This window comes from Pinus tabuliformis, chromosome 4_2 (genome assembly GCF_031772625.1).
Source record: "Pinus tabuliformis cultivar Carrire ecotype Pingquan chromosome 4_2, CPIR1, whole genome shotgun sequence".
Lineage (NCBI taxonomy): Eukaryota > Viridiplantae > Streptophyta > Pinopsida > Pinales > Pinaceae > Pinus > Pinus tabuliformis.
The window spans coordinates 37635804-37652364 of NC_142304.1; the positions used below are offsets into that span (position 1 = coordinate 37635804).

General features: G+C 32.1%; 1 protein-coding gene across 1 annotated transcript; it reads left to right on the forward strand.

The window, feature by feature from the left end:
* Positions 1 to 9660: 9660 nt before the first annotated feature.
* LOC149168206 (uncharacterized) lies at positions 9661 to 13306 on the forward strand. Its single transcript, XM_089426906.1, has 6 exons — positions 9661 to 10250; positions 10496 to 10669; positions 12071 to 12136; positions 12225 to 12293; positions 12438 to 12512; positions 12598 to 13306. Exons 1-6 carry the CDS (start codon positions 9714 to 9716, stop codon positions 12718 to 12720), a joined length of 1044 nt encoding a protein of 347 aa, XP_089283032.1. The 5' UTR covers positions 9661 to 9713; the 3' UTR covers positions 12721 to 13306.
* Positions 13307 to 16561: the final 3255 nt, after the last annotated feature.

Here is a 16561-nt window from a genome sequence, read left to right on the forward strand (position 1 = left end):
AATTACCATCCAAAGGTCATTTTCGAACCAAAAACCCGTCTTCCCTAGTGTGAAACCCATTCCTCTTGGAAAAAGTGATTTTCCCCTTATTAATTTCCTTATTTTATCTAAAAACCCCATAAAACCCCCCTTGTCCTAAGTTTAAATTCTTCCTCTACATTACTTAATTAACTCCATCATACAATATTTCACCTAAAAAACCCATAAAACCCCTTTATTCTAAGTTTGGTTTCCCCTCGGTATTATTTAATTAACTCCGCCATTCACATTTTCACCGACATAAACCTGTTTAACCCACCACCCTTGGTGCAGTTAACAAACCCTACCACATTTAAACCTTCGTCCCACTTTATTAAACCCACTTATATTTAACCCTACCTTATTCATTAATTAATTATAGTTAAGTGTAATTAATCCCCCCCCAGCCCCACAAATCTCCACCCTTATTCCCTCCGTGCATTTCCACCACGCGACGGCCATTAGATCTTGCACCCCCAGATCTGACGGCGTGCATCCATATCACGCTAATTCTCTTTCCTATCTTTACCAGCCCAAGAGCACGCAAGATTCATGGTTTTTCTCGGGCCCCTTTCGGTTACGTGGCAGCTCTAGATGAACTCATGTGCTCTTAAGGAAATACTGTCTGATTGCCAAAAGCAGTGCGATGGCCCCTGAAACTGCCTCCCCACGTAAAATGAAACCACCACTATTCATTTATATAAATTCTACACCAAATGTGACCGTTACCCGTTAAAACGCCGAAGACGCTCATTTTCACTCTTTTTGCTCATTCAAACTGTGAAAGCTGCCTAAGCCTTCCTGCGCCACCCTAAACCTCTACAACCGAATTTGACCGTCGATTACCTTTCGAAGACGCTCCAAACGCCATCCACAAACATCTCAGTTCAGTAAATCCATTCATTGCCTTCCCCACAAAACTATTCTTTATTAATAATTGTTGTATTTGCAGGTAATTAGAAGGCCAGGAGATTGGACAAACAAGTTTTGGTACTAGTCTCAAAACATGTTTACTCCAAGATTCACAAGGAAATGTATTCAAAAGGCTTTATTCAGAAGGAAAAGACAATTATCACAGAGTAGAAGGAATCAATTTACACAGTAAATGTTAAAACAGAGATGAAATCATTTTCACCATCACATAAAAAGATTCTTACAAACTACTCTCCAAGCAACATTTTGTATTCTACATGTGTCTTTTAGTAAAAATCATTTTTACTAAAAACACAAAACCATGAAAGAGTGAGTAAGATTTACAGTAAAAGGTAAAAATGAAAGCACGTAACAAAGTATACAATTAAAAGACTAAACAAAGCAGGCAGATGAAAGTGTATCAGATGAAATATGACATCCGACGTGAAGACCAAACAACTAAGTAGCTTAAAGGGAAAAAGATCAAAGATTAAAAGACAACAGAACCTAAATAACATGGACAACTAAAAGTAGTTCAATAGTTGTCTCTATCTTCTTGCATGAAGATATTTCTTTTTCCTAGATTAGTTCTCAATGTAGTTTGAGATATTTTGTAGCTTCTTTTGTATAAATACTTAATAATTTGAAGAATTGAGTGTGGATTTCTATACATTTGTAGAGTTATTTTGATCTTAAACCTAAGGGTTATTGTACCAATTTTCAGGTCAACAAACTGGAGCAAGTAATAAAAGGATTGCACTACAAGATTCATGAGATGAGCTATTGCAATGAAGTATTTTCTTTGTCGGATTTTGTTACTTTCTTATGTGTTTCATAAAATTAAATGTTATCTAAATTTGAATGAATTAACTAGAAATTTAACTCAATATTTGTTTAAGTACACTCTCTTTTGTACAATTAATAATTTTTATTTTTTCCTTTGATATCTAGATTTGAGAACCCTTAATTGCTCTCCTATACTAGTTGATCTCTTTCATTTCTCTTCATAATCCATCCTAGGGAACCCTTAATTGCTCCCTGGATCCAATTGGAAACCATTTCACCCTCAAGCCTTTGAGATCTGTAGTAACTCCTCTATCTTGCCCTGTAGACACTATTTTTAGAACTTAATCTAGTCCTGTTTGTCTGACATTTGACCCTATAGCCCAATGGTAAAAGAAAACCCTTTTTCATCTAAGTAACTATTCCCACCACCCAAATTCAAATAAAAACCCCAACACAATCATAACTAGCCTAAAATCAATTAACTAAAACAAAGTTAAATCATAAAGGGAGAGTCCACTCTGAGATTAGGAAGGCTAGATCCTGATCTCCAAATTTGGTTTGTGGTTACCTCTATTATTTCTTTTTCTGAACAACTTAGAAGAAATTTTGGAGTGATAACACTTTCTTTTTCAATAGAATTGAACCCAAGTTATTTGTTAATAACTCATCTAATCATAACCAAATCAAAATTCCATTAATATTCATAACAAAACCTCATTCAAATTTATTATGATAACAAAATTAAAATGTGAATTAGAACCTAGTTTCAATTAGTATCATTGTTTCTAGGACCATTCAAGATCATTACAAACATTATTATACTTATACAAACATGGGTATACATATTTCAAAACACAATAATAACCATAGGTGCTTATCCATCATCCTTAATGGTCAAGCTTTAGCATAGTTGGTTGTCACACTTTAGAGACTTACCATTCATATTAATAAGAGAAATGGTTCTACATTCTCTTTGGATTTTGAGATTGTTCGGACATTTTATGTTCATCTCAAGTAAACAAAATGTGAACAATCAATTTCTTGTAAATTTTATTCATCAAACTTGTGTAGTAATGAAGGTGGTAATCCTTTATGGGTTCCTTGGGTTAGAGTTTAAAATGCACTCAAGATGTTCTCTTAAACCTCATATGACTAGTGTATCTAAAGTCAAATACCAAAGCATTCTATCTATACATAAGGAATTTCTTGGACCTTCATCGGCTTAGTGTAGATAATCCAAATATTGAAAGGAATTTTGCCAATGTCATGTTTTAAAGATGAATTCCAAATTCATATTCCATTTATAATCAATTTTCCCATTATTTGATGGAATTTTTTTAAAGGATGCTAATATTTATGGCTAATATGTTCAAAGGAAATGGGAAGAAATTATTATTTATGGCCACATTGATATTCAATGTCTGCAAAAAAATGTTATCATGTTATTTCATTTTTAATTTGCTAGTTAAATCTCAAACTGGTAGTTATGTTGTTGTGTGGATATTATTCCTACAATGATTTAAATCTACTGTAAACATATTCATTCTTGATGGCTTTTCAATAATAGATATAATAATCAATGAAAAATATCTATAAACTCAAATATAACAAGAGGGAGCCACAAGGTGGGTAGTTCTTAGTTCATATTAGCCAGTAAAAGGCATATGTAATCTTAGATAGTACAAGGTATATGTAATCTAAATTTTATTTGATATGAAGTAATATGAAATGATAGTCATATTACCCTCAAAAAATTGTTCTTACCTGTCATTTATAATTAAGAGTCATGTTCCAAAAGGTTGAGAACCATGACTAGTTATAATGGGTATTGCTTCTTTCTGAACATTGGTAAAGTAATTGACGCATTCCATCAAACTATAATATTTGATAGAATTTAGGTGTTGTGGCTCCTGGATTTGGTGATTTTATTAGTTATGTATCTCAATGGGATTATTGTTGTTAGTTTTTTAAATACATAGAGGAAACAAATATTGCTCCAGGGTTCAAACAAGGGAACCTAATATTACCTACCCTCTATGTGTCATATCAATGAAGTAAACTACATTATTTTAAAAATTTTGGGTCATATAGGTGGTTAATTTTTCATAATGATTTACATTTTTATTTTTCTATTTGTATATCACATTATTATTCTATCACATAAAGTTGTATGCCTACAAAATAATTTCGTAGTTTTTGTTTATTCTTTTTTTCTCTATGTGGTTCACAGTCACCAGAGATCTCATTATTCTAGTAAGATCCACCCAAAGGGACCACTTCTTGTGGAATAAAATATAGATATTGACACTAAAGGTCTCCAGAGAATTGAACCCGTGGCCTCTCAATAGTGGAGGTGCTTAATAGTGGGAACTTCACCAATTGAGATAACCCTCGAGGCTTCATATTTATGCAAAATATTTTTTAGTCTCTTCTTACTCTATGATGACCATGTTTGCAGTTTAGATTTATTAAAACTAAGACTATAATATTTAATGCTCCTATAAAGCATTATTTCAATATCATTCTCATGTATAAAGAATAGGTGATGTAGGTGGTAATAAGGTTTTCTCTTGTTTTGTTGACATTAGTAAAGCCTTTGAAATCATACCTAAGCACTTATTATTTGAGAAGCTTAAGGTGTTGACATGTTTATATTTGGTGATTTTATTTATAATACATTTATATGATATGATTATTAATGTTATTTATATTAAAACATAGAATATATAGACAAAGTTATAGAGTTCAATCAAAAGTATTTATAAACCCCAAACCCTATTTTCATTTCTGATAACGACATTATTATCTTATATTTTTATAATTTGTGTCATCAACAAATTTGTTTAAGCAAACATCCAATAATCCTATAGTGACCGAGTTTTAAGTATGTTATCCTACTTGAATTTAAAATGTCATATGTTATTTAGTTATAACGACTTACATAAGTACTAGCTACAATGCCATCTAAAATAAGATGTCCCTACACCAATACTTTGATCTCTCTAAGAAAAGTAATCAACGAATCACCTCCATTGCAATGCGGTCTACTTCATCACATCTCAGCTATGTTCTTTATGACCTATACAATTTACATGCATTGTAAATCTATTTTATATTTAATAGGTCAATAAAAATAATATATTTCCAATGTGGAAATAGGTATTCGTTATGCTTAATTGTTACCACCATAGTAATGGATGTGAAACTTTATAGTAACTAACACATGTTAATAAAAGAATATATATGTTAGATAACATTGACAAGATATATTAATTACCTAAATATGTGTCTTTGTATTAAAAAAATCTATAAGGTAAAATGCAAGTTCTAATAATACATATGTATTGCATCCATCGAAGATCTTATTAATAATACCATTGCACAATGTTCCACGGTTAACTTGTGTTTGAAGTGCACCAATTGAGAAAATCACTACAAATATTACATGAGTATTGGTAACTATCATTGGTGCATCTAAAGGTGACGTGGGAGTACTATCAAATAGTAACAACTGCATAGCAAATAATTAGATATTCAAAAAAAAATAACAAAATAACATACATAAAAAATTAGTCATTTGTGTTTGTGTTAACTACAAATAAATTATGTCTACTAACCTCCTTCATGAAGCTATCTTATTGAGTGGCCTCCATTACCCCATACCAAGTATGACTACAAGTAGAGTATCAATGGTGATAGCATGAACTAGCATCAAGATAGCTTGTATATCCATGTGGTCTATCTAACTAGATTTGGTTTATATATCCATGTGGTCTATCTAACTAGATTTTTTTTCATGGCTTAAATGCCCAACCCCTCTCTCACCATCACCTAAAGATCCCTCTTAGCAAGATAAAGTGATGACCATATTATGTTGTCATAAGTTATGGGTCAAGGTGAAAATCCAGGCTCGGCCCCACTAAATGTTATCTAATGGTAGGATATTGGGTAAATCCATTTGGATGGGTCATACTTGGCATGCTAATGATCTTGTATAAACCTATAAACCACCCTTTATAATTCACAAACATATAAGTAGTTGACATAGTTACCTAAAAGTCTTCATACCATAATTTTTAAAGACTTATATTGGAATATCCTCATTATGGTAAGGAAGTTTATCAAAAGACATAAACCACCTATCCGTCCAATGATTATAATAGATTGGTATTTGCACTAGTCCATAGAAATACATTTCTTCCTTTCAAATTTGTAGATTTCTCACCTAGTTTATATCTAGACTTTTCCTATAATGTTCAAATGTACTACCCATGAAATCTAAAATATAAGATAATTGGACTTCGAAATTAGCAATAGAATATGCATTACATTCCGATGATGTACTCTTGGTGTTTGTAAATTCTCATGTTAGGTTTCTCAATGATGCAAAGCCATTTTCAACTTTGATGTTTGCTTCTAATGTTTCAGGGTTCGGGTTATTTCTTTCTTGACAGGGTGATTCTAGGTTTGAGTTTTATTGTATTGTAAAATCCATGATGAGTTGTTTTACTTGCTACATTTTAAGAGAAATAATACATACACACACACACACACACACACACACACACATATATATATATAGATATATAGATATATATAAAATAATAATAATAATAAATTTATTAAATACAAAAAGAAAAAGGAACTTTGAAGAAACCTACCTCAAACCAGTGTAGGAAACTATGAACACAAGCATTCTCTTGGAAACAAAAACCTTGTGTGATATATCCTCAAATAGCTCATCTCAAAATAACACCTTATTTAGTTTGTATTATATAAAAAAAATTATCCCTATCTTTTGGTAAATACATAAAGGAATGTGTATTCCTAGAGCATGTATGTTCTTAAAATTGCACACACATTTTATAAAATGTGACTTTCTATCATTGGTGGAACCCTACATGGTGGTTTGGAGGGTTCCAAAGCTATAAATAAGGAACACGTGTGTGTTTTTATGAATTTCCATGCATTCCTATGGGATTTTGTCCTTGAAAAATGCATGGCCATTCTTTTGGCCCCCAACTTCCCGCGAGTTCCCTTTTACGATGATATAGTGCAAAAATAAGGGACACTAATTTCGATAATGATAGAGTGCAAAATGATTCAATATTGATTGGAGAATTAATACAAATAAAAAGTTAAGCCAATCATAGATTTCCACATAGCTTAAACTATTGAGAGAAATGATTTTGACAATAATGTAATGCAAAGCAATTTCAAAATACATATTATGATGTTGCAAAAGGTGTTGTTTCTTAGTTATTAGTTGAAATCAAATGGTCTAGAATGCATTGACACACACATACACACACAATGTACTAACCTAAAGTATCAAATAAATATACATGGAATTATCTATATTATTTGAGGGTTAGAGAAGAAAATTATTAAAATTTAAAAACAAGATAGATATTATCTTCATGGTAATATCTCAAATTAAAAAGTTTGAATGATATTCTCAACCAAGTTCATATCTCATATAATTGACATGACAATATGGCAAAGCTAAGAAAAGCTAAAATAACAACCCCAATGTGTAATATTTTAATTATTTATTATAAGCAATTTGTTAGTTTTTTAATATTCAATTTATTTATGATAAACTTTCATTATAGTAATTTTAATCTAAAACATATGCATATTGATTATGAGGATAGTTTAAAATTTTGATGGGGAACAATGATGTTTGAGGGATAAATCTCTTCTCAAGTTTTACACATCAAAAGGATTTGAAGGGGTTGCACATATATTCCCTCTCATTTCAAATTACAATGAATCTATAATATTTCAAATTGAATTAACACATTTGTTAATAGAAATATTTCATATTCCTTAAAATTTATATTTACCATAGAAATCACAAAAAAATATTAATTTTACAATATTTATTTTAAAATATTAATTAAAAAACCTAGTATTATTTATAGATTAGAAATTTGAATTTATTTAATTTTCTTTTAAGTAAATAAAATTTAAAATCAAATACTTTTAAACTCATCTATGAATATTTATAATCATGTAAAATATATATCTATATCTATATATATATATATATATATTATTAATATTATCTAAATTTTGATAGGAAGCCATCTAAATGAAAATGAAAACCTAACTTCAAATTTTACTAGTAAATTTTTTTTAAAGGGTTTACTCATTTTATTTTCCTTGTCATTTTTTATTAATATAGAAGTTAAATTTGAAAACTTTTCAGTAGGAAAAAATATTTTTTCAATTTTATATTTATCATAAAACTTATAAAACGAAATTTTATTTTTATAATATTTATTTCGAACTATTTATAATAATAATATTTTAACTTTTTGATATACTTACTTTCATTATATATATATAAAATAAAATTTAATTAAAAGTGATTCAAATAATGGTATATTTTATATATTTAAATTAGATTTATTTCTTAAATGTATTACCTTATAGACTATCAATATTTTTGGAGATATATTTTCATTAACGCACTCTGCAGTATATGTTAATTATAAAATCTAAAAATTAAGATGTATTGAAAGAGTGCATTAATAGATAGTTTTAGAAATATTGTTTGGTTATTCAAAATAAATTATTTTTGTTTTTTTCCTTTCTTAAACAATCTTTAAAATTTGTAAATATTGAAAAATTGTAGATATTGAATGTAATGGATTAGTTTTAACTTTATATTTCTAAAACCTGAAATATATTTTTATATTAAAAAATACAATTTGAAAACGAAGATCACCTCAATATTCATCTTTTATCAATTTCAATTAAAAATGAATAAATAGATCACCTCAAACTAGACCATTTGAAATTAAAATAACTCTTATTCGACAAAGTTACAAATTCAAATTAAAATAAGTCTCAAGGTCGGATTTTGAAAACCAATAACCACAGGTTCAGTGGTCTCCAACAATACTTCGAGTCCCCAAGAAAATTCAGTCACTCAAACCAAACGTCCCTAAGAAGACACTCGAACCGGGCCGAAGGAACTTAGATAATTGTTTACGTTCGTTTTCGATGTAGTCTGTCGATTCAAGTGTTGGTAAATGTGTCCATAATGATGACGATGTGATAGTAAAAGGATGGTTTTGATTACTCTGCTATTTCATTCCGCTTAGCTAGATTTGATTGATTTTGATTGCAATTTGACTGATTGATTTTGGTTAAATATTGAGCGATTGATTTTGATGGTATTTATCCAGAAATGAAAAGTCACAGTCCTCCGATAATAAATCATAATTGTGTTTTGTTATGTTCGCTTTTAAAGGTGTGTCAACCATTTAAGATATCCTGACGCTAATATTAATTCCCCTTCATAAATCTCCTCCTTGTAGGATTAGCCTGCTGGCGCTGTCATTTTTAAAGCAAAGTAATAAAGAAGTACAAATTCAGATGGACAAACAGCTCGAAGTCTGACTCGTGGAGCAATAGTAAAACGAGTTCTGAGTGCCAAGGCAGAGTATCGACAGTCTCATATTGGAGGAGTGGAGTCACGGTTTTGCTTTGCCTTGAAAAAATGAAGTCAGAAAAAACTTTCGGCCCGGGTGAACTGGTTCCTTGATTCGTGTGTTACAATGTGATTATGAACAGGCTCTGCTGTCGAAAGCGATATCAAGGTTGGTCCCCACACCGTGATAATAATGAGGGCAATACCTTCAACACTACACATCTCCGATCAGCTTCTTCTTTCAGAATGAAATTTTCTGATAAACTGTACTGTAACTTAAAGCTCTGTGGCCGTTTTGAGGATGTCTGCAAAAGTGGTGCAGAAGATGGTGAGGTGGAGTGAAGTGAACAAACGAGTGTCTCCGTCGGTGGGACTCCCCATTGCTCGACGAGCATTGCGCTGTGCTGCTCGCCTCATGCTTCGCTCACTACATTTATTTTTCTCACTACCAACAATTCTTCATGCACTTGCACTGCCAAGTCCATTTAAGCATTCTTCATGGTCCCCAAAAAGTTGTATTGTGATATTGATACCTGATCTCTTCATTTCTTCCATGGATGCCTCACTTCCCTACTTCTCTGCTATCGACGATTACTCTTTGTTTAATATGTACAAGCACACTGCATTAAAGACCTATTCTCCCTTTCTTCGGAATGAAGATTTTCTTCATCCAGGCAGCCATGGAGATATGGAGAATATGAACTCACTTATAACAATGTCGAATCACCACGCTAATTCGCCTGCAAACAAACTGATTCATAGTAGTAGCGCTGCCTTTCATTGTTACCAAGGCTTAAAGCAGAAGCGTGGACTTTCTTCAGAGGATGCCCGAACTGAGGCATTATCAGATCTCTGTGACATTAATGGCTTCCCTGCCGAAACGAAAGACAGAGATGCGGCTGTTGAAATCATTATACCTTCAGATGGCAGTATTCACGGTTGCTTTGAAAGGCACTATAATAACTGCACGGATGGCAATATTTGGGCCTCTTCAACTTCAGGGCAGATCAGTGTTGCATTAACTGAGTTCGACATACGAAAGGGGAAGAAACGAAGCTTTGTTCGAAATGAATCGAAAAACACTGCCAAGGTGAATTCAGAGGCATTTTCAATTTCTTGTCTCTGTCCATACTTTTTTTACTTATATCATTTTGCTTCTGTCGGATGAATTTTTGGAAAATAGGTTTTTTCGGAAAAAAATCACGTTACAATACAAATAACTATAAGATTATGCACAAAAATAAAAATTGTCATTTTACTGCGTGCATAGTTCGCAGTTTCATTTTACAATATTCATGTATGTTCTGATTTTTTTTTTTGTGTGTGAAACCCCAGGAGGGTCAAACGAAACGCCCATCCTCTTCTAAGAAAGGCAAGTCCCCTAGTACTCAAAAAGCCGCAGGTTCTCCGGCTAATGTTAAGAAAATCAATGCAGAACCTCCCAAGGATTTTATCCACGTGAGAGCAAGAAGGGGTCAGGCCACGGATAGTCACAGTCTCGCAGAAAGGGTAAAGTTCGCCCCCTTATCTGGGCATACCGAGTCTGTGAAGTAAAGATAAATTTACATCAATCTTATTATTATATTTAGTCAATTTCTCTTATTATTATATTTAGTTAATTATGGTAGGTGCCATTTTTTTGTTTTTTTGTTTTTAATAATGTTCTCCAATCATTTTATGGAAATTTTTGAAAGCTATAGAAACATTGGTGTGAGTAATGAAGACAAATTTCGTTTTATCATTTCAATATTTTATATCAAAAATTTTATTCTGAAATTTTGATTTAATCGTCTTTTAAAGTATGTGAGTTTGATTTAATCATCTTTTAAAGTATGAGTCATATGAGCAGGGCCTAAATCTAAGTGTTCGAGGAAAATTGACTTTCTGATTTCTGGATGGGGGAAGTATTTGAAGAGGTTTTGGTGTAACGGAAAACTTCTTCAGTACTTAACAACAGGAACTCAATCAGTTGAACTAACCCTTGAAGCTAATTTTTCATTTTTTACAACAAGAACTCAATCAATTGAACTAACCCTTGGAGCTGATTTCTCATTTTTTACTTCCAGTTGAAATATAAATTTAGAAAATAGTTAATTGATTTCCACTTTTATTTTTGGTTTGAAAGTAAATTGCAATTATTTATAATTTATATAAAGATAAATAAAAATATATAAAATATGATTTTTTAATTGTAATTGTTATTTTGAATTATTAGAGTTAATGTCTGTAATTTTTTCACTCAAATTCAATTCTTTTTTGATAATATAATGATAAGAAATATTGTTGTAATTAATAGATATATATTATTATATTTTTTTCACTACTAATATTTTTCTAAAAAACATAAACCATATCAAATAATAATTAAAATAATTCATATAACTTGAAATACCTTCACTAGAAAATTTGTTCAATGGAATGTGCCTCTATTAAAAATTATGGACATTTTATAATGTCATTTTACAATTTTCATATTGCCTTTTACCATTCCCTCATGCTGTCGTGATGATTTTGAATAGATTACTTAATTGATCAAAGAATTAGAAACTAACTTTATCATCGGATCAAATTTAGAGTAACTGCTCTGAGATATGTTGTTCGAATAGATTACTTAATTGATCAAAGAATTAGAAACTAACTTTATCATCGGATCAAATTTAGAGTAACTGCTCTGAGATATGTTGTTTGAACATGGCGATTAAGTTAAAGGGCAAAGCCGTAATGAACTCCAACGACTTCAACTTTGGCAATCGCTGATAACTTCTCTAACTTAAAATCAAGTTAGAATGTTTCAATCTGGTGATTACGTTGGAAAGCACAACTCTCTCTCATAAAATTAAGTTTTTAGGTACGGAAAATTGATTTAATAACCGTTTTTCCAAGAATATCTTTTATTTGCTCCACTTTCAGGTCAGGAGGGAGAAAATAAACGAACGTTTGAGATTTTTAAAGAATTTGGTTCCAGGGTGCTCCAAGGTAAGAATGTGTATTATTTCGTAAATAAATTATTATTTTCCGTTTAAGGCAACTAATTTAGAGAATAATAGATTGTCTTGAATGTTAGACGGTAGGCAAGGCAGGCATGCTGGAGGAGATAATCAACTATGTACAATCCTTGCAGAGACAAATAGAGGTAAGTCCAATGGCCACAAATACAACCATTTTCATATTATGGGTGGCTCCATATAATTTGAAGGTTTTTTGAATTTGATTCTTCTTGTGTTCTTTGTAGTTAGGTTTTTTTTAATTTGAATCCATTTTCTTCTGATATTTGCAGTTTCTTTCGATGAAACTCGCAGCTGTGAGCCCTCCTTATGACTTCAGCGATGAGCTAAATAGTAGCTCCAAAGAGGTATGCTAGCAGTGATTTTCATTTCTTTTATGTTTCCAACCCAAGGTTTACGAATTAGGGTTACCAACCGAAGGGATTTTTCCAGCCACTTTCACAGCAGCCTGGCGTTGCAGACGGTGGAAGAGTGCTGGTCCCTAGCTTCTCTTTTGAAGTAACAACGCATGATTCAAAGAGGGCGTTTACTGCTTCCCGTGGAGAAACGCCCTGAAGATCGATGTTGAGATCTCGTTTTGCTCTGGATTTCATCTAATGCAGGACGCTTAATCTTCCTGTCAAATTTTCAACAAAAGTCCACGCTCTCAGCATTTATGCATTAAAAGACAGCTACGAATCTTTTTCCGGGTGTAGCAGCGGTTCCCCCATGGATTGTACTACAGCCAAGTTGCATGACCGAATGTCTGTGGGGTCCACTGAATAGCTATGATTGAACATATCAATAATCCGCTGATACATACGCTGAAACTTCCTTATACGCATTGCAAGAATAAATTGATGTACCTTGTCTCCTGGCTGCCATAACTATACAGAGTTGTTCCCCTAACTATACAGAGTGTTGATACGTTAGTATTTAATGTTAGAGATTTAATGTTTTGGATGGTTGCCCCAAATTTCCTCTAATGTTCCAAGATATCCATAACATGTATATAATCCTAGAATCCCTCCGTGCATGGGCTTGGTTTTTTTGGCATTTTCTATACAGGTTCGTTGCTCATGACCAGGACTCAACTTATAACCTAAACTTATATAGAATTGTCGCAGTTACTTCGCACCATTCACAATTTACTTATATGTAATTGTCTCTTAATTGTTGCAGTTATTTCGCACCATTCACACTTCAGTACTTTGTTATTATCTGGCTATTCATTTGGAACTTATCTTCCCTTCCTAACATCACAATATTATAATTGTCTCTTAATTGTCGCATTTACTTGGCACCATTCACACTTTACTTTTGTTGTTATGTGGGTATTCATAGGGAAGTTATTTTCCCTTCCTAATATTACAATATTATAATTAATTAAATAAAAATGACATGAGAGAATTTTTTTGGCAGACTCGTTGAATCAACAAGTGTAGTTCATCATATGATGATGACTATTGCAAAGGCTTAAATAGAGAGCAATGTAGAGACATAATTTCAAGTAACAACTATATTTGAACAATAATATTTAAATTATAATATTAATTTATTAATATATTGAAAACAAATATTATGAAGTAACCGCTATATTAAATGGCTAGTTTTTAAAAAATAGTATTTAAATTAATTTATTAAAACCAAATATTACTAGTTCTTGAAAAATAATATTTAAATAATGATATGAGTTTACTAATTTATTAAAATATTAATATATAAAGGCTTGCTAGTTTTTGAAAAAATATTTAAATATTTATATTATTTCATTAATTTATTAAAAATATTAATAGGTAACGATTATATTGAATGGCTAGTTTTTGAAAAATAATATTTAAATTAATTTATTAAAACCAAATATTACTAGTTTTTGAAAAAGAATATTTAAACTATTACATTAGTTTATTAATTTATTAAAAACAAATATTAATAAGTAGCCACTATATTAAACAGCTAGTTTTTAAAATAAATAAATAAATAATCAAAATCAAACTTTATAGGAGGGGAGTCAAAAATTATAAAGACGAGTGAAGAACCTAATCGATATAAGATCGTTTGATAAATAAAATAAATAATGGAAATAAATTAAATGGAAAAATAAATAAAATAAACAAAAAATATACACAAGTCAAAATAAATAAAAATAGAAACACACACACACACATATATATATATCCAAAGAAAAAATAATCAATAGATAAAACGGGGTCAACAATAAAATATGGGACTCATGCCCTAAACAAATAACAAAAATAATAAAAAGAGTTAAGAATGAATAGGATGATAAAATGCATAGAAAACACGGAGGATCAAGAAAATAAACTCTAGTGAAGAATAAATCAACAAAAAATATTATAAAAAAGATGCCAATACCTACATAGACCAATAAAAAATAAAAAAATTAGGAGGACAAGACACATACCCAACTTCTACTAATATTCCAACCATCATCTCTATTCAAATTATTGGGTCTTTTTTCAATTTCTAGGACCTCCCTCAATTTACGATGATGGAAACAACTAACCTTAGCAATGACTTGGGCCTCCTCAATGCAAATGTGATGCTTAGATTCATCTGCATACTCCGCCAAAGCAAAGGAGTGGGTCCTGCCATGCTTGATGTCAGCAACATGCTCACAAATCCTTTGATTAATCGAGAGACGAGTCTCACTAATGTAGGGAGTCCCACAACAGCATGGGATAACATAAACGCCTTTCATATTCCCAGGGCCCATTGGGTCTTTTACAGATCTAAGGGAGCTCTAGATGGTATTTAAAGGCCAAAAGGTTGAAGCCACATTATGCTTCCTTAGTGTCCTTGCAATCTTGTCAGTGATCCCTCGGATAAAAGGAAGATGAACACCAGAAAATCGATGCTTGGTATCTTTCTTAGCACTAGGACCTTTTTCAGCTCTGAGGAAAGCCTTAGTACATTGGTGCCTACTATACCCATTATTAATGAAAACACTTAGAAGATGTGCTTTCTCTTCCTTGAGATGGTTCTCATCAGAAACTCTTAAAGCTCTAGTCACTAAGGTATTGAGAACACAAAGCTTTTGAGCTGGGAAATGATGAGAATTAGCTTGAAGTTATTGTTCTGTATGAGCTTTCTTACGATATACCTGATGAGAGAAAGGGTCATTATCATTCTTTGAGAGGAGGACGTCAAGGAAGGGAAGACTATCATTACATTCAAATTCCATGGTGAACTTTATAGAACTAGAATGATTGTTAAGATGGAGGAAAAACAGTTCCAACTTTTCTTTACCATGGGACTAGATGACACAGGTGTCATCCACAAACCTCTTCCACAACTTACGTAGAAGACGAGAAGAGGCTAACGCCTTTGATTCAAAATCCTCCATGAATAGATTAGCTACCATAGGGGAGAGGGGGCAACCCATGGTGACAGTGCAAGTTTGCTCATAGAATTCCCCATCGAATGAAAAGAAAGTGGAAGTAAGAAAAATACTAACTAAATAAGCCATATCAGGATCTGTGATGCACTTGATGACTTCAATGGGCTCGTTGATAGGGATATTAGTGTAGAGAGCGACCACATTGAAGCTAACAAGCTTGTCCTCTAGATCAAGCTTGAAACTCTTTAACTCATTAACAAACGAGGTAGAGTCCTTGATGAAGGATTTTGTATGGCCAGCAAGAGGCTTAAGCTTCTGGGCTAAATATTTAGCAAGAAGATAAGTTTTCCATCCTATAGTGTTGACAATGGGTCTCAGAGGGGCCCCTTCCTTATGAATCTTTGGCAGACCATAGATCTAGAGGACAAGCTTGATCCAGACGACAAGCTTGTGAGCTTCGATGTGGTCTCTCTCTACACTAATATCCCTATCAACAAGGCCATCGAAGTCATCAACCGCATCACAGATCCTGATACAACTTATTTATTTGGTATTTGTCTTACTTCTACTTTCTTTTCATTTGATGGGGAATTCTATGAGCAAACATGCGGTGTCATCATGGCTTCCTGCCTCTCCCCTATGGTAGCTAATCTATTCATGGAGGATTTTGAATCAAAGGCCTTAGCCTCTTCTCGTCTTCTGCTTAAGTTGTGGAAGAGGTTTGTGGATGGCACTTGTGTCATATGGTCCCACGGTAAAGAAAAGTTGGAACTGTCTTTCCTCCATCTTAACAATCAATCTAGTTCTATAAAGTTCACCATGGAATTTGAATGTAACGGTAATCTTCCCTTCCTTGACGTGCTCCTTTCAAGGAATGATAATGGCTCTTTCTCTCATCAGGTATATCATAAGAAAACTCATACAGAACAATATCTTCATGCTAATTCTCATCATTTACCAGCTTAAAAGCTTGGTGTTCTCAACAAGTTAGCGACTAGAGCTTTAAGAGTTTCTGATGAGAACCATCTCAAGGAAGAGAAAGCACATCTCCTAAGT

Coding starts and splice junctions, on each gene's coding strand:
- LOC149168206 (XM_089426906.1), top strand. CDS start 9,714: ATGGATGCCTCACTTCCCTACTTCTCTGCTATCGACGATTACTCTTTG. Junction 10,251..10,495: donor AATCGAAAAACACTGCCAAG/GTGAATTCAGAG, acceptor GTGAAACCCCAG/GAGGGTCAAACGAAACGCCC. Junction 12,137..12,224: donor TGGTTCCAGGGTGCTCCAAG/GTAAGAATGTGT, acceptor CTTGAATGTTAG/ACGGTAGGCAAGGCAGGCAT.